This window comes from Sarcophilus harrisii, chromosome 2 (assembly GCF_902635505.1).
Source record: "Sarcophilus harrisii chromosome 2, mSarHar1.11, whole genome shotgun sequence".
Taxonomy (NCBI): domain Eukaryota; kingdom Metazoa; phylum Chordata; class Mammalia; order Dasyuromorphia; family Dasyuridae; genus Sarcophilus; species Sarcophilus harrisii.
The window spans coordinates 343,124,550-343,144,235 of NC_045427.1; the positions used below are offsets into that span (position 1 = coordinate 343,124,550).

The 19,686-nt window shown below is 33.6% G+C and overlaps 1 protein-coding gene across 2 annotated transcripts in view; it reads left to right on the forward strand.

The window, feature by feature from the left end:
- The window catches only part of SPOCK1 (SPARC (osteonectin), cwcv and kazal like domains proteoglycan 1), a 616,330-nt gene that overhangs the window by 231,898 nt on the left and 364,746 nt on the right, over positions 1-19,686 (forward strand). For both annotated transcript variants that reach the window (XM_031953010.1, XM_031953011.1), the window contains exon 3: positions 11,078-11,123. In XM_031953010.1, coding sequence (XP_031808870.1) covers positions 11,078-11,123 — 46 coding nt within the window. The remainder of the gene's footprint in view (positions 1-11,077; positions 11,124-19,686) is intronic.

Here is a 19,686-nt window from a genome sequence, read left to right on the forward strand (position 1 = left end):
TTTTATAATTTTTTTGAACTTCACCTGAAGCTAATAGATTGTACCAACCTGCTTTAAATGTGTTTTCTGTAAATAGCATATTGTAGGATTCTGGCTTTTGATCCAGTTTGCTATCTGTCTTCACTTTATGAGAGAGTTCATCCCATTCACATTTATGGTTAAAACTACTAACTTTGTATTTCCTGCCATTTTATTATCCCCAAATTATACTTTTATTTTTCCCCCAACCCTCTCCCCAGTATTAAACTTATGAGCACCACTTGCCTAACACAGCTCTCCTTCTTTAGAATCCCTTCAACTCCCTTTGAGTCCTTCCCTCTTTCTAATGCCTTTCCTTTATTTCTGTATTTCCTTCTATTCAGCCTACTCTTTTCCTCTTCCCCTTTCCTCTCCCACTTTTTAATGAGGTGAGAGAAGTTTCTCTTTAAACCAATATGTCTAATATTTTCTCTTTGAGCCATATCTGATGAGAATAAGATTCACACAATGTTCCTCCTCCTCCCTTAATTCCATCAGATATGATAGGTTTCCTTGTCTTTTCCTGAGATGTAATTTCCCTCTTTTTAACTCCATTTTTCCCTTTTTCTGATGCAATCCCCTTCCATTTTTAATTCCTTTTTTTATATTACAACAATAAAATCTAATTATACATGTGCTATTTCTGTATGTCCATCACAGAAATACAGTTCTCAAGGGTTCTTTTTAATCTTTTTATGGTTCTCTGGAGTCCTATATTTGGAGGTCAAATTTTTTGTTTAGCTCTGATTTTTTCATTAAGAATAAATGTAATTCACCTGTTTCATTAAATGTCCATCTTTGTCCCTGGAAGAAAATGCTCAGTTTAGCTGGGTAGTTTTTCTTGGCTGCATTCCAATTTCTTTTGCCTTTCAGAATATCAGATTCCAGGTCCTTCAACCCTTTAATGTGGAAACAGTTAGATCTTGAGTGATTCTTATTGTGGCTCCTCGTTATTTGAATTGTTTTTTTCTTTTTTTTTCTAGCTACTTGTAATATTTATTTCCTTAGTCTGATAGTTCTGAAATTTAGCCACAATATTCCTTGGAGTTTTTATTTTGGGGTCTCTTTCAGAAGGTGTTCAATGAATTCTTTCAATGCCTATTTTACCTTCTGATTCTATTACATTTGAGTAGTTCTCTTTGATGATTTCCTGAAAAATAGTGTTTAGGCTCTTTTTTTCATCATGGTTTTCAGGGAGCCCAGTAACCTTAGATTATTTCTCCTAGTTCTATTTTCCAAGTCTGTTGTTTTTCCAAATAGATATTTAATTTTTTCTCTATTTTTTTGAGTTTTTTGGTTTTGCTTGACTGATTCTTGATGTCTCAATGAATCATTTATTTCTATTTGTGCAGTTCTAATTTTTAATTAATTATTTTCTTCATTTATTTTTTTTACTTCTTTTTTATATGTCCAATTGAGTTTTTAAATGAGTTGTTTTGCTCTATGGATTTTTTTTCATTTTATGATTTTTTAAGGAGTTATTTTCTTTTTCCAATTCACAGATCCTACTTTCCTAGGAGTTGTTTATTTTTTCCAATTCACAAATTCTGTTTCCCTTAGCATTCTTTATCTTTTCCATTTCACAATTCAGGGAGTTGTTTTCTTTTTCAATTTTTTCTTCCAATAAATTGTATGCCTTTTCCATACTCTCTTGCAGAGTTTCTCGTTCCTTTCCTATTTTTTCTTCTAGCTCTCTTTTAAGATCATTTTTAATTTCTTCAAGGAGAGCATTGTGTGGTGGGGACCAAGTTATATCTTTCTTTAGGGTTTTGTCTGGAATCTGCTATTATTCTTCTCAGGATTGGAAATCTATTCTCTTTCAGTACAGCAGCTATCTATAATTAGAGCTCACTTTGCTTTTATACTCATTAAAAAAAAAAAACCCTTGGGGTCTGCCTTTAGGGCAAGGAGGTTCCCAGCTTCCTCTACAGAACAGGGACAGATTGACAGTGCTGTCCTGCAAACAAGCTGTGAAGAACTGCTGCACTGGATGAGTGGCAGTGCTGCGATCATGCTGAGTCACTCCCGGTGCTGGGTGGGTTTGGCCATATTCTGTGAAACTCTGGCGCTTTGGGGTACACTCTGCCTTTTGCATTTGCATAACTTCTCTGCTGATTCACTTTTTTGCAACCAAAGCAGAGCAGCCAATCTGTGGTAGAGTCTTCCCTGCAAACATGGGACTGCACTTTGCCCCTGATTTGCTCAGCATGTGCTAGCCTCTGTGTTCTGCCTCCCTGCCTGCACTGGGCCTCCTCCTGCCCAATCAAGACAGACCTTTTCTGGTGATCTTCAAGATCATCTTCTGCTGGTAATATGTTGTACTCCCAATATTCATGTATTCTACCAGTCAAACACTATTTCAGAGGTTGGATTTTGTATTCAGTAGTGAGGGTAGAAGGGGAGCTCAGAATGAAGCTTGTGTCCTCTCTGCCATCTTGACTCCGCCCTCCTCCACCACCACCACCCCCATTGAATTTTTGAATGAATTGTTTTGTTAGATGGATTTTTTTCCATTTTGTTTTTTAGGGAGCTTATTTTCTTTTTCTAATTCACTAATTCTGTTTTCTGGAAGTTGATTTTTTAATCCCTCTTGCAAAGTTTCCCTTTCCTTTCCCCATTTTTCTTCTAGCTCTTTTTTAAAGAGCCTTTTTAATTTCTTCTATGAGAGCCTTGTGTGAATGGGGACCAGATTATATCACCATTTGGAGTTTCATTTGGAGACAATCTGCTTTTAATCTTCTCAGGATTTGAAGTCTGCTCTCTTTCAGTATAGAAGCTATCTATAGTTAGAGCTTGCTTTGCCTTTTTACTCATTTTTGGAAAAAAAAATGCAGTCTGCTTTTCTGACAGTGTGGTGTTACCAAGTTTCCTCTACAGACAACAGGAAGTAACAGTGAAGCAGTAGTGGGACGGCAATGACTGTGCTGGGATCAGCATCTGCACTGAGATTAGCATCTTTGTTGTGGTCAGCATTTGCTCTGTAATCAGCAGTTGCATGCTGAGATAATGCTGAGTTCCTCCTGGTGCTGGGTGGGTGTGGTCAGGTCCAGAAAAACACTACCATTTTGGCATTATAGTCTTTACCCCCTATGTTTATAGCTTCTCTGCTAATCTACTGGCTTGCTGCCAAAGCAGAGCAGCAGACACTCTGGTAAAGTTCTACCCGCAGATTTTCTGCTGGCTGAGACTGCACTCCACCCCTCTCCAGTCTTCTCAATGTGAGCTGTTTTCTGTGCTCTTACTGTCTACTTGCCTGAATCTGTCCCTGGCCTAAACATCCCTGCCCATGAGCAAAAATAGAGCTTTTCTGGTGAATTTCGAGATTATCTTATGTTGGTAATGTGTTATACTCCCAATATTCATGGGTTTTGACATTCAAGCACTAATTCCAAGGCTGTTTCATAAAAAGTAGTCTGAGGTTACAATCAGACTCCCAAAAAACTATTTTAATGATCTAGAAAAAATAACAACAAAGTTCATATGGAAAAACAAAAGGTCAAGAATTTCAAGGGAATTAATGAAAAAAAAATCAAATGATGGTGGCTTAGCTGTACCAGATCTAAAATTATATTACAGAGCAGCAGTTACCAAAACTATTTGGTATTGGCTAAGGAATAGAATAGTTGATCAGTGGAATAGATTAGGTTCAAGGGATAAAACAGTCAACAAATATAGCAACCTAGTCTTTGACAAACCCAAAGATCCCAGCTTTTGGGATAAGACCTTACTGTTTGATAAAAATTTCTGGGAAAATTGGAAACTAATATGGCAGAAACTAGGCATTGATCCATACTTAACGCCGTACACCAAGATAAGGTCAAAATGGGTTCATGACCTAGGCATAAAGAATGAAATTATTAATAAATTAGAGGAACATAGGATAGTTTACCTCTCAGACCTGTGGAAGGGGAAGGTCTTTATGACCAAAGCAGAACTAGAGATCATTACTGATCACAAAATAGAAAATTTCGATTATACCAAACTGAAAAGTTTTTGTACAAACAAAACTAATGCAGACAAGATTAGAAGGGAAGCAATAAACTGGGAAAATATTTTTACAGTCAAAGGTTCTGATAAAGGCCTCATTTCCAAAATATATAGAGAATTAACTCTAATTTATAAAAAATCAAGCCATTCTCCAATTGAAAAATGGTCAAAGGATATGAACAGACAATTCTCAGATGAAGAAATTGAAACTATTTCTAGTCATATGAAAAGATGCTCCAAGTCATTATTAATCAGAGAAATGCAAATTAAGACAACTCTAAGATACCACTACACACCTGTCAGATTGGCTAAGATGACAGGAAAAAATAATGATGATTGTTGGAGGGGATGCGGGAAAACTGGGACATTGATGCATTGTTGGTGGAGTTGTGAACGAATCCAACCATTTTGGAGAGTAGTTTGGAACTATGCTCAAAAAGTTATCAAACTGTGCATACCCTTTGATCCAGCAGTGTTACTACTGGGATTATATCCCAAAGAGATTATAAAGAAGGGAAAGGGACCTGTATGTGCACGAATGTTTGTGGCAGCCCTTTTTGTAGTGGCTAGAAACTGGAAACTGAATGGATGTCCATCAGTTGGAGAATGGCTGAATAAATTGTGGTATATGAATATTATGGAATATTACTGTTCTGTAAGAAATGACCAACAGGATGATTTCAGAAAGGCCTGGAGAGACTTACACGAACTGATGCTGAGTGAAATGAGCAGGACTAGGAGATCATTATATACTTCAACAACAATACTATATGATGACCAGTTCTGATGGATCAGGCCATCCTCAGCAACGAGATCAACCAAATCATTTCTAATGGAGTAGTAATGAACTGAACTAGCTATGTCCAGAAAAAGAACTCTGGGAGATGACTAAAAACCATTACATTGAATTCCCAATCCCTATATTTATGCACACCTGCATTTTTGATTTCCTTCACAAGCTAATTGTACAATATTTCAGAGTCTGATTCTTTTTGTACAGCAAAATAACGTTTTGGTCAGGTATACTTATTGTGTATCTAATTTATATTTTAATATATTTAACATCTACTGGTCATCCTGCCATCTAGGGGAGGGGGGGGGTAAGAGGTGAAAAATTGGAACAAGAGGTTTGGCAATTGTTAATGCTGTAAAAATGCATGTAAATGCATGTATATATCCTGTAAATAAAAGGCTATAAAATAAAATAAAATAAAATAAAAAAATAAAAAAAAATGAATACAAAAAAAAAGTAGTCTGAGGTTAAAGGAGAGTTTAGATATATGTGTGTGTCCTCTCCACCATCTTGGCTCTGCACATTTTCCTGTCAAGTTTGATCAAACAAACTACTATATATATATTTTTTATTTAATAGCGTTTTATTTACAGGTTATATGTGGGTAACTTTACAGCATTGACAATTGCCAAACCTCTCTTTCCTTCCCCTCCCCTCCACCCCCCCCATTTTGGGATGAATAATTTAAATTGTTAAATATAAATTAGTTCAAAAATATACATGACCAAACCATTATTTTAAAAAATCAATCTAAATATTTACCAATTTAAAAAAAATCCCAAAAATAACGAAAAGACATGGGGATTGGGAATTCTCTTAAAAGGCATTTCAATTCTCTCACTATGTGGGTTAATTACTCTCCATTAAAAAATGTTGATCTCATTCGGGTGGCCAATCCATCGGGTGGTTGTCTATAATTTTGTTTTAAAATTGATTCTTGTGCTTGTTTCCTCGGCTCTTCCCGAGCCTTTCTGAAAATCATCTTGTGTCACTTACAACAATAATATTCCAAATATTCATATTCCTTTTTCCCATTCTCAATTGATGGGCATCCACTCATTTCCGTTTCCCCTGCAAGGGCTGCCCCTTCGTGCTGGGTCCCCCTTCTTTTATTCTTTGGATTATGCCCGAGTAACCCTTTTCAAGGGATACGTTCAATCCGGGCATGTTAAATTTCTCCAAACGGTTGGAATTTGCTCACGGTTCCCCCGGCAGTATTTCCTCTTTTCCCACTCCCTTTCCATTTGCAATTTTCCTGTCATTCTGGCCATCGGGGGTAAAGGTTCTCGGGGTTTTTTGCATTTCTCTGATTTTGACGGGAAATTTTCTTTAAAAAACTTCACTAAATTTTCTGTTCTATCCTTTGACCAATCAAGGGAGTTTTATTTTTAAATTAAGTCAATTCTATGTATGAAAAGGGCCTTTATCAAACCTTTTCTTAAAATTTTCCCGGTTTTCTTCCCTTCTAATTTGTCTGCTTGGTTTTGTTTTAAAAACCGTTTTCATAGTCGAGGAATTTTCTTTTTTTTAATATTCTAGTTTCTTTGTTCATAAATTCCCTTTTCACGGTCTGAAAACAAACTTTCCTGTGTTTCTTTTTTTAATTCATTCTTTATGCTGAAAATTTTGACTTTATCTTGGTGTGTTTAGGGTAATGGATCATCGTTTCTGCCATAATTTTCCAATTTTTTCCCCACAATTTAGGCATAATTCCTTAAATGCGGGGTCTTTGTTTTCCAACTTTTCTGTTTTGTTGTTTTTTGGCCTTAACCTTTCCGTCCTTAATTCCTTGGCCTCCAAATCGATTTGCCCATAAATAATGTTGTCTGGACCACTTTCATTGTTTTTTTTCATCAATTCCTTGAAAATTTCTTGACTTTTTTTCCATATAGTTATTTTTTTGGTCATTAAAATGTTTTAGGAGGAATTTAAAACTAAATAAAAATTGGTTTGGGTTTTTATCTTTTTTTTTGCTCCTTCCAAGGCATTTTATTTTTCAATTGGTTAGATCAGACTTAATTTGTGTGAAAAATGGTCTGTAATTTTGCTCATAAAATTTCTGATTTTCCTTTGGCAGATAGATTCCTAAATATTTTATACTATCAGTAGTTACTTTAAATGGAATTTCTCTTTGTAACTCTGACTGTTGGATTTGTTAGTGATATATAAGAATGCTGATGACTTACATGGGTTTATTTTATAACCAGCAACTTTGCTAAAGTTGTGGATTATTTCTAATAACTTTTTAGTAGAATCTCTGGGGTTCTCTAATTATACCATCATATCATGCTACTCTTTAGCAAGATGTGGTTTCCTTCCTTATCTCTTTTAATTAGATCAATTTTTGCTTTTGCTTGATCTGAGATAAGGATGGCTACCCCTGGTTTTTTTTTTTTTACTTTACCTGAAGCATAATAGATTTTGCTCCAGCCTTTTACCTTTATTCTGTATGTATCTCCCTGCTTTAAATGTGTTTCTTGTAAACAACATATTGTAAGGTTCTGACTTTTGATCCAGTCTGCTATCTGCCTCCTCTTTATGGGAGAGTTCATCCCATTCACATTTACAGTTAGAATTACTAATTCTGTATTTCCTGCCATCCTAACATCCCCAGATTATGCTTTACTTTTTCTTGCCCCCCCCAACCCTCTTTCCCCTTTTTAAACTTATGTACCCCACTTGTATCACAACACTCACCCTCTTTAGAATCCCTTCCTCCCCCCCTTTGAATCTTTTCCATTTTCTTCCCTTATTACTCTTTTTTTCCCTTTTTCCTCTCTCCCTTTTTTAATGAGGCGAGAGAGAATTTTCTCTAAAACAAATATGGGAATCATTTTCTCTTTGAGCCAACTGTGATGAGAGTAAGATTCACACAATTGTCCTCCCCCTCTCTAAATTCCCTCACATATGGTGTTTCCTTTACCTCTTCGTGGGATGTGGTTTCCCTCTTTTTATCCCCCCTTCCCACCTTTTCTGCCATCATCCCTTTTCCATATCTACTTCCCTTTTTTATGTTATATCAGTAAAATCAAATTATACATGTAGTCTTTTTGTATATCCATAACAGAAATATAATTCTCAAGAGTTCTTTTCACCTTTTCTGCATTTCTTGAGTCCTGTGGTTGGAGATCAAATTTTTTGTTTAGTTCTGATTTTTTCCTTAGAAACAAATGGAATTCATTTGTTTCATTAAATGTCCATGTTATTCCCTGGAAGAAAATGCTCAGCTTAGCTGGTTAGTTTATTCTTGGCTGCATTCCAAGTTCTTTTGCCTTTTTGAATATCAGATTTCAGGCCCTTCAATCCTTTAATGTGGAAGCAGCCAGATCTTAGGTGATCCTTATTGTGGCACTCAGTATTTAAATTGTTTTTTTTTTTCTGACTGCTTGTTATATTTTTTCTTTAGTCTGATAGTTCTGAAATTTGGCCACAATATTCCTTGTGGTTTTTATTTTAGGGTCTTTTTCAGAAGGTGTTTGATGAATTCTTTCAATGCCTATTTTACCTTCTGATTCTATTATATCTGGGCAGTTCTCTTGGATGATTTCTTGTAAAATAGTATCTAGGCTCTTTTTTCATCATAATTTTCGGAAAGTCCATTAATCCTCAGATTATCTCTCCTAGATCTATTTTCCAAGTCTGTCGTTTTTGCAAGTAGATAATTCATGGTTTTTTCCATTTTGTCATTTTTTTTGGTTTTGCTTGACTCATTCTTGCTGTCTCAATATATCATTAGTTTCTATTTGTTCAGTTCTGATTTTTAATGATATATTTTGAATTTTACACAACTAGAACTTTCTAAATCCAAAAGTGGAAGGGGGCCAGAGGAATGAGGGATATTTTCAATAGACATTTTTTGTGTAGTCTACTCACAATTACACATAAATGGGATAGAGAAAAGAAAATACAAAGAAATCTTCACACATTTCATTTCCTAGCATGATGGCTCAAAGATAGTGATTCTTATCTCCTTAAACATATTTTTCATTGATGCCCTTATGCTCAAAAATCATTCTGTAAGCATATGTGCAAGGCTTAATGCAAAAAGTCAGTGGAATCAGCCCCTGTTTTCTTGGAAATTGCCTGTGAAGATAAGATAGCACTGATCTGGATAAAATGATGGTGACGTTCATTCATAATATATAGATATGTCCTTGTCTATCCATGATACACTTTTGAATGCTTTAATGCAATCAAATTGTTGTAATGCGATCAGGGCAAAACCCTGAACTTATCATGTCACTTGAAGGGTTTTTCAATGGAATACATTTTTTCCTCAGGGATACATGGAATACTTGTCACTAAAATGCTGTTTTTAACATGGGAATCTCTTTTGTGCCCTGATATCTATATTACAATGAAGCTACCTGTCAATCTTGCAGTGTAGCAATGTACTTTGCAATGTAGCAGAAAAAAATAAAGGGGAACATCAACATCAATTATTAGATCTAGAAAGTACCTAAGAAATCATCTAATCCATTCTTCTTATTTTGCAAATTAAAGCTCTGAAAACAGTGTCATAAATAAATTGTTGTATGAGGAGATATAGATGATAGTTTGAAATAAATGGGTGCATTGATGCAAATTAATAGAAGAAAGAATGAAGTATCATTTTTGACAACTTACTAAATGTCTATTGCATATATCGTAGCTATCAAAAATATCTGAAAAAGACCCTAATGTGCATCTGGCTGGGCATGCTTAAGAGGAGAAATAACAAATACACCTAAAATAGCATAGATAGAATATATATCCATGATGCATCTTCACTTAGAAAACTTCATTCACTCTTTTTCATTTGCTTTAAAAGTAGGTATTGTCAAAGAGAAAACTATAGAGAATGGAAATAGATGAAAGATAGATTGGGGGAATCATATGAAAGGAAGTATTCTAGTGGGATGTTAGTAAATAATTAACAACCAGATCTGGGATGAGAGAGGATAGAGTGAAGATGTTTGAAATATTTTAAAATTTGTCCTAAATTACTAACACTTTCATCTAGCAGTTTCTTGACTCTAGACAATCAACAAAACAATAAATCAAGTCATAATTTTTAGCATTTGCCAATTTCCTAGGTAAATTGGAAATTTTACACATCGTTTTTGTGATCCTGTATGAACAGGATTCAGAACATCTCAACCTGTATCTACAAAGTAATGGATTCTTTTTTTTGTTTGTATATTCAATCATTTTAGACTCTTTGAGGCTCCATTTGAAGTTTCCTTGGTAAAGATACAGGTGTGGTTTGTCATTTCCTTATCCAGCTCATTTAATAGATGAGGAAACTGACATCAACAAAGTTAAATGATTTGCCCAAGTTCACAGAGCTAGTGTCTGAGACTACATTTGAATTCTGGAGGATGATGACTTCAGGTCCAGTACTCTATCCTCTGCTCTACCTCACTGCCCAATGGATTCCTTAGTCAATTATAATTAAAAGGCCTATTCAGTATGGTGCTCTGTGGTATACATTTAAGCAGTGACTGATTATATCTGTGGTCACAAATGATATTTTCATAATTACATTATTTTAAGTCATGTAAATCCCTGGTAACCAGGGTAGTTATACATGAAGTCAAATGCCCCAGCATAAAAAAAAAATGATATTCAAAGTACCAATGGCTCAATCATGAGAGTGGTGATGCAATACTTAATAATTATTCTTATATACTTAATTAATTAAGTATTAAGATTTAATACTTAATTATTCATTTATGGAAAATATTTTTCCTCTTCCTCATAAGTTTTTCTTGGACACCTTTTAGTGACACAGTAATAACCATAGGTTTTCCAAGATTATTTCAGTGGACTACAGACTTTGGTGGATTTGTATGTGATGAATTCACGTATTTGGGATCTGGATGGATCAGTCTAGCTAAGTTTCAAGAGGCTCATAAGAGAAGGATCAGTCATTAATTAATTAATTTATTTGTTTATTCACTCATCTCATTTTGCCACAGCAATTCATAATCTGGGTAAATGGAGGGATGAACTTTATAGATTTGTGAAGTATGTCCTTCTTGCAGACAAATTGATTCATACCTTTGTCTTTAGTATCTCCATGATAGTTGAACAAATTACTTCATTTTTTAAAAGTTTGGAAAATAAACTTTTGTAAAATAATCATTTTTCATTGTGCCAAAATCCATTTTGAAGGAGAATGTCTAAATTTATAATTTTATATTTGTTTGGGAGATGTGGGGTGAAATTATGCTTTAAGGCAATTATATTGGAAGCCTTTGTAAATCTTGTATTTGTTTCTATTTTTCTCCTTTATAGGATGATTATTTCAGGAACTGGAATACAAACAAACCCTTTGACCAAGGTAAGGGTGACAATTGTACATACTGAAATTGCTACTATTTAATGTGTATGGGCTAATATTATATTACTTTAGTCTGGCCTTAAAAATGTCTTTTATATTGACCCCACAAAGGGAGTATGACAGAAAACTTTTTTACTAATTAGTTTATTTGATATTTATATAATAATTGTCTTATTTACAAATTCAGTTTAAAATAGTTTAAATATTTTCCCAATTTAAAAATAAGGCAATTCTTAGATTATTTGTAGTTTGGGTGGTGGGATTTGATTTTCAGCTCTCTCAGGTATAAAATCCTCAACTTTACAGATACAACTTTTTTTCTTTCTAGTAGACTATAAATTGCTTGATGACAGAGACTGTGTCATTTTACATCTTCATATATTATACCTTTGCATTATGAGGAATTAATAAATGTACACTGGATTACATTATATTAAGAAAAGGAGTAAGTAGATATATTCCTATGTTCCTTTCAATTTTTTTGGTTCTACTAGCTTAGGAAATTGAAGCATCTACCCTCTCAGAGAAAAGGGATCCATTAGCGTAGCTGCTCTTAGTAGTCATAGCTATTACAGAAAATAGACTAAATATGGATCTGTAGATCTTAATACAAACAATATGCTGCTTCTTTTGAAGAAGTTTAAAATACATATCAATATAACAAAGCTCCATGGCTACTGGGTAGAAGTTTTAATTTATAGTATCATATCTAACTATTTTGTATATATATTCTCTTAAGACTTATGTTCATACTAATAAATATATTTGCTACCTCCATCATTTCAATCTAAGCTCTTGAAGAGAAGAATTACTTCATTCTTTGTATCCCCAGTGCCTAGCGGAGTGCCTGGCATATAGTGGGTACTTCATAAAGCCTTGCTGATTGGTTGATTAATTATGAATTTAGTACTAGAGAACCATCAAGAACAAATCCCTAATTTTTCAGGCAAGGAAACTGAGGCAAAGGAAGTATTTTATATTATTTGAACAATGTCACATAGTTCTATGATTTGAGAATTTAATGTAAATATGATATTCATGTAGATATACAAAGGTTAATGAAAAATATTGACATGTACCAAAGTGGAGCACATATAGCTCTTTTTCTAATCTCTGTACTCTTTTGTCTGACCATTACAAGTTGTCCCTTGCCTTTGTTTTTCTTATAAAGAAAACTGGCATTCTAAATTTGGTGTATCCATAAAATAATACCAATAGTTTTTGTTTATTATTATTTATTTTTTATTATTTATTATTATTTATTAAATTATTTTATTATTTATTATTTATTAAATGCATTATATTTATTGAATTATTTAATTTATTGTGTATTCTGTCTATGTATTAATTTATTAAATTTCACCATATATTAGGTTAAAAAGAAAGAAAAAAAGAAAATAATTAAATAGAGCAGATTATTCTGTCACTTCCTCAATGAATGGAAGATGAGAAATAACTTTCTGCTTTCTCTTGCTTCACTTAGGCTCAGTGACTTTGTGAATTTCATAGCAAAATATCTTTGGATGCTTCCTTGAGTTTTCTCATGATAGGACAAGAAGAGAAAATAGTTGTATAATGATGTGATTGCTCCACAATATAGGCATACTTATATGTGAATATTTCTCCTAATCATTAATTTTCCTTCTAACTATTTATGTTTGTGTTTTCTCCTGATTTCCTATAAATCTAGGTTCCAGTCTTCCCCTTTTTTTCTTTATCTTTCCTGTTTATACACGTATATTAACTTTTTAAGTATGTTTCTTTATGAATCATGTTGAGAGAGAAAAATCATAATAAAAGAGAAAAAACCTCTAGAGAGAAAAAAACAGAAAAGAGAAGTGAAGATCACATGTGCTGATTTACATTCAGTCTCCATAGTTCTTTTTCTGGTTGCAGATGGCATTTTTAATGCAAAATTTATTGGGATTCCATGGAACACTGAGAAGATCCAACTCTTTCATAATTGATCATCGCACAGTCTTGCTATTACTGTGTACAATGTTTATTACCATCAACATCAATTCATATAAATCTTTCCAGGCCTTTCTAAAATAAGCTTATCATCATTTTTTAAAGAATAATAATATTCCATTATCTTCATATACCACAACTTATTCAACCATTCCCCAATTGATGGGCATCTACTTATTTTCAAGTTCTTTGCTACCACAAAAAGAGTTGCTACAAACACTTTGGACATGTGGGTCCTGTTCCTTCCTTTCTGATTTCCTTAGAATACAGACTTAGGATACAGAAATGGCATTTCTGTACCAAAGGGTATGCACAGTTTTATATCCCAGTTCCAACCTACTTTTTTTAAAAAAAAACATTTCACCACAATTACATGCAAATTTTTTTTAACATTTCCTTTTTTAAATTTTTTTGACATTTCACACTTTTTTTTATTCTTAGAAGTTATAATTCTTTTTTTAATAATTATAATTTTTTATTGACAGAACCCATGCCTAGGTAATTTTTTTTACAACATTAGTGCTTGCACTCACTTCTATTCTGACTTTTCCCCTCCCTTCTTTCACTCCCTCCCCTAGATAGCAGACAGTCCTATACATGTTAAATATGTCACAGTATGTCCTAGATACAATATATGTGTGCAGAACTGAACAATTCTCTTGTTGCACAGGAAGAGTTGAATTCAGAAGATAAAAACAACCTGGGAAGAAAAACAAAAATACAAACAGTTTAAATTCACTTCCCAGTGTTCTTTCTTTGGGTGCAGCTGCTTCTGTCCAGCATTGATCAATTGAAACTGAGTTAGATCTTCTCTTTGTCGAAGATATCCACTTCCATCAGAACACAGCCTCATAAAGTATTGTTGCTGAAGTATATAATGATCTGTGTTCTGCTCATTTCACTAGCATCAGTTCATGTAAGTCTCTCCAAGCCTTTCTTTATTCATCCTGCTGGTCATTTCTTACAGAACAATAATATTCCATAATATTCATATATCATCACAGTTTACCCACCATTCACCAAATGATGGGCATCCACTCAGTATCCAGTTTCTGGCCACTATAAACAAGGCTCCCACAAACATTTTGGCACATACAGGTCCCTTTCCCTTCGTTAGTATCTCTTTAGGATGTAATTCCAGTAGAAACACTGCTGGAGCAAAAGAAATGCACAGTTTGATAACTTTTTAGGCATAGATCCATATTGCTCTCCAGAATGGTTGGATTCGTTCACAACTCCACCAACAATGCATCAGTATCCCAGTTTTCCCACATCCCCTCCAACATTCATCATTAGTTTTTCTTGTCATCTTAGCCAATCTGACAGGTGTGTACTGGTATCTCAGAGTTGTCTTAATTTGCATTTCTCTTATCAATAGTGATTTGGACCACTCTTTCATATAAGTGAAAATAGTTTCAATTTCATCATCTGAAAATTGTCTGTTCATAGCCTTTGACAGTTATCAATTGGAGAATGGCTTGATTTCTTATAAATTAGGGTAAATTCTCTATATATTTTAGAAATGAGGTCTTTATCAGAACCTTTTACTGTGAAAAAGTTTTCACAGTTTGTTGTTTTGCTTCTAATCTTGTTTGCATTAGTTTTGTTTGTGCAAAGGCTTTTAATTTGATATAATAAAAATGTTCTATTTTGTGATCAATAATGATCTCTAGTTCATCTTTGGTTACAAATTTCTTCCTCCTCCACAAGTCTGAGAGATAAACTATCCTATGTTTCTCTAATTTATTTAAAATCTCGTTCTTTATGCCTAAATCATGGACCTATTTTGATCTTATCTTGGTATACGGTGTAAGTGTAGGTCCATGCCTAATTTCTGCCATACTAATTTCCAGGGAGGGGGTGGAGGGAGGGAGGGGAAAAATCTGAACAGTAGTGAGTGCAAGGGATAATATTGTAAAAAAATTACCCTGGAATGGGTTCTGTCAATAAAAAGTTATCATTATTAAAAAAAAGACTAAAAAACAAAAAGAATTTGGAATCCTTGAAAGCTAAGACTGCCTTTCTTTTCTATCACATTGTTAGCATAGTGTTTTTTTTTAAAGTACAAACTTATTAAATGCTTTCTCATTCATTCATGCACTAGGGTACAGAGAAATTATGAGTAGATATTTTAAGGTAAAAATAGTAAACACATTTTTCTTTCCCATTTTACCTTTTAGTGTGATTTTTCTTGCACAACATGACAAATATGGAAATATATTTAAAGAACTGCACGTATTTAGCCTATATCAGATTGCTTACTATCTTAGAGAGGGAGAGGAGATAAGGTAGGGAGGGAGAAAAATGTGGACCACAAAGTCTTATAAAATGAACATGGAAAACTATTTTTACATGAGTTTGGGAAAATAAAATACTATTGAAAATTTAAAATTCAAAAAAGAAAAAAATCTAGGAAACATACTTTACAGACCATAATGCATTGAAAATAGTATTGATTATAAAGAACTACAGAACAATACAATAATAAATATAAATTCAGAAATTTTAAATAAAATTATGAAGGAAAGAATATAGCAATTTATCCTTCTACGTATAAAACTTTCACTGTGATCAAGTTTAATTCATACCAATGATAAAATTAAGTAACAATTAATACAATTAAGTATATTTAAAACAAAAGCATTCAAACCCATACACTCCTCTTAGTAAATCTAAAAAAGGCTTTGAAAAATTAAAACACTAATTTATGCTAAAAAAATAAAACAACTACAAGGCATATGCAGAAAAGGATATTTTTAACCTGATTAAAATAGCTATAACCAAAAGCTTACATTAGAAACAATGAAAAAACACGAAGATTTCCCAGTAAATTTGAGAATAATATGAAAATACTTCCTTTCAATTAATTTGGGCTACTTGCATTTTTTTGTTTCTTCCCAGGTTATTTTTACATTCAGAATCCAATTTTTATTGTGCAGCAAGAGAACTGTACAAATCTGCACACATATATTATGTGTAAGATATATTTTAACATGTTTAACATGTAAAAAAAGAGGAAAAAAAGAAAGCATTCAACTTAATGTTGTTGCATAGGCCTTTCAATCTCAACATACCCACGATATCATAATAAGTATCCATTATAATAACAAGCTCATTACTCAGCCCTTAAGAAAAAAAAAAAGAAAATACTTCCTTTCTTCAATGTTATTTGACACTGCTCTAGGACATTTGTTATTAATATTATTTTATTTTATTTTTTTATCTCTTCTTTCCCCAACTCCTCCCCTAGATGGCAAGTAATCCAACATAGGTTAAACATATATAAACTTTAAAAATAGACAAGTACAACAATGGCAAAACCTAGGAAAGGAATACTTAGTTGCCTAGTATTCTATAAATTTGAAAATAAAATTACCTAGGAAAGGATGTGTTAGCAAGAATTATCTGGCAGAAATTAAATTTAGAATAGTAATTTTATATAACATGCCACCATAAACTCAAAATTGATACAATTTGAATGTTAAACACCATGATATAAAAGAAATTAGAAGAGAACCAGAAAATGCAACTTTCCCAGCTATAGTCAGGGCCTGAATTCTTTTTTTTTTTAATAGCCTTTTATTTACAGGTTATATGTATAGGTAACTTTACAGCATTGACGTTTTCCAAACCTCTTGTTCCAATTTTTCCCCTTCTTCCCCCCACCCCCTCTCCCAGATGGCAGGATGACCAGTAGATATTAAATATATTAAAATATAAATTAGATAAACAATAAGTATACATGACCAAACCGTTATTTTGCTGTCGGACTCTGAAAAATATTTCAATTAGCCTGTGAAGGAAATAAAAAATGCAGGTGGGCAAAAATATAGGGATTGGGAATTCAATGTAATGGTTTTTAGTCATCTCCCAGAATTCTTTTGCTGGGTGTAGTTGGTTCAGTTCATTACTGCTCCATTGGAAATGATTTGGTTGATCTCATTGCTGAGAATGGCCAGGTCCATCAGAATTGGTCATCATATAGTATTGTTGTTGAAGTATATAATGATCTCTTGGCCCTGCTCGTTTCACTCAGCATCAGTTCGTATAAGTCTCTCCAGGCCTTTCTGAAATCATCCTGTTGGTCATTTCTTACCGAACAATAATATTCCATAATATTCATATACCACAATTTATTCAGCCATTCTCCAATTGATGGGCATCCACTCAGTTTCCAGTTTCTGGCTACTATAAAGAGGGCTGCAGGGCCTGAATTTTTAACAAAATAAGAGATAGAAGCAATTATAAAAAATAAAATAAATAAATTCTTTTACATATAACAGAAAAGTTTTTGTGAGAAAAAAAAATTAATGTGGCTAGGGTAATAAAGGAATGATTGACTGGGATAAAGTTTTTGTATTATATATCTCTTAATAAGAATTTTATATTCATGATATATAACTAACAGAAATATATTAGACTAAAAGCAATTCCCTGAGGGATAAGTGGATACTCTACATAAATGGACATTTCTCAAAAGAAGTTCACCAATGGTCTATCGAATGAATTGTCAATTAGCATGAGCATTCTAGAAGACAATTTAAATTTATGCAATTAAAGTGACTAAAATATTCATAACCTTTAACCAAGCTACTACTTCTAGATATGTAGGCTAGATATGAGGCCAAAAACAAAAAGAAAAATTCTTTATGTAATAAAATCTTTATGGCAATATTTTTTACAGTAGCAAAGAAGTAAAAATGTTTTTTTTAAGATGCCCATTGATTGGGAATATAGGGATTAAAAAAAAGATGGTACATAAATATAATAGAATATTACCAAGTGGTAAGAAATGGTGATTTTGATGAACAAAAATGTTATATATTCTGTAGAGGTGAGGAAAATAGCCTGAACCTGCAATGTTTGCTGGTATTTGGAGTCACATCTCCTGAGCCAAGGAAACCATGTAATTTGGGAATAGGAGTTACAAAATAAGATGCAAGATAAAATGAGGAATTAACATGCACAAAGGAGAGAGGGCACCAAAACTGAATTCCTCCTAGCAACCAGATCACTGAAGAGACAGAGTCCTCAGAGGAAGAGAATGGGGCTGGAAGTAATGGTCCCTGAATGTACAGCCAGATGTGTACTTCCTTTTTCTTATTGTTGAATCATATTTAAGTTGTGTCTGACTCTTTGGGATCCCTTTTGGGACTTTCTTAGCAAAGATATTAAAGTGGTTTGCCATTTCCTTCGTTAACCCCTTTTATAATTAAGAAACCGAGACAAAATAGGGTTAAGAGATTTGTACATGGCTAGATGTCTGAGTTCAGATGTTTTTTCTTTGTTATTATACCTTTTTATTTACAAAACATATGCATGGGTAATTTTTTCAACATTGACCCTTGTAAACCTTCTGTTCCAAATTTTCCTCTCCTTCCCCCCACCCCTTCCCCTAGATGGCAGGTAGTCCAATACATGTTAAATTATGTATTAAATCCAATATATGAATACATATTTATAAAGTTATCTTGCTGCACAAGAAAAATTGGATCTAGAAAGAAAAAATAAACCTGAGAAGGAAAAAAATGCAAGCAACCAATAACAGAAAGAGTGAAAATGTTGCGCTGTCATCCACACTCAGTTCCCATAGTTCTCTCTCTGGGTTTAGATGGCTCTCTCCAATCCTGGACAATTGGAACTGGTTTGAAGAGAGCCATGACCATCTGAATTGATCATTGTATAGTCTTGTTGTATATAAGCCATCTGATGGGAGAAAGGGATTACAGTTGGGGAGAATAGAGTTGTATGCAGCTGGGACAACTGAGATTTCTCGCTGGAGAAGTGAAATCTGTTCCTCTCCAGCCTATGGATCCCTTGCCTCTAGGCACAGTAGGCTTGACCATTTCACCTCCTGAGAGTATGTACAAAACACTGTTCATTCATACACTGATGTGGGAAACTGGGGAATGTGTAGATAATATCCCAGTCACTAATACAGGTAGACAATGTGTGACATCACCCAGGAGAAGTAGTAGTATCAGGTTTAACTGATTCAGACTCCTAATAAGCAATCTGGTGATAGTCACCCAGATTCTGACTCCAGGCAACAAAATCCAAGAATATATTGGACAGCAGCTGTGACAGCTGACTGACCTATGCTCACTATTTATGTGAATAGCATACAGTTAGAAGGATTGGTAGACACTGGCGCAGATCATACAGTCATTAGAGTTGCCAACTGGCCCAGTCACTGGCCAAAGATTAATTAACTTGGGGAATATTGTCAAGGTACCAACTGAGTTGGTACATAGAGATATTTGATAGTGACTTGCTATAATTTAAATAGTTTATGTACCTTTTCTCTTAGGTTTTTTTCAAGTAATAGATACTCCTGGTTCAGGAAATGGAGTTATATATACTTTATTATATAACAGTGATCCAATAATTGACATTATCCAAAATGATAAGAAATTGTGAACCACCTTATCTCAGAATCTTTCTCTTTTTACATTGGCACATTTAATAGCTCAAATATTGTCTTTCCAGCTTTGCAGTAATAATAATGATAGCTAACACATATATAAAGCACTTTATTCTATAATTTGATTCTCACAACAACCTATGAGATGGGTACTAAAATAACCTCCCT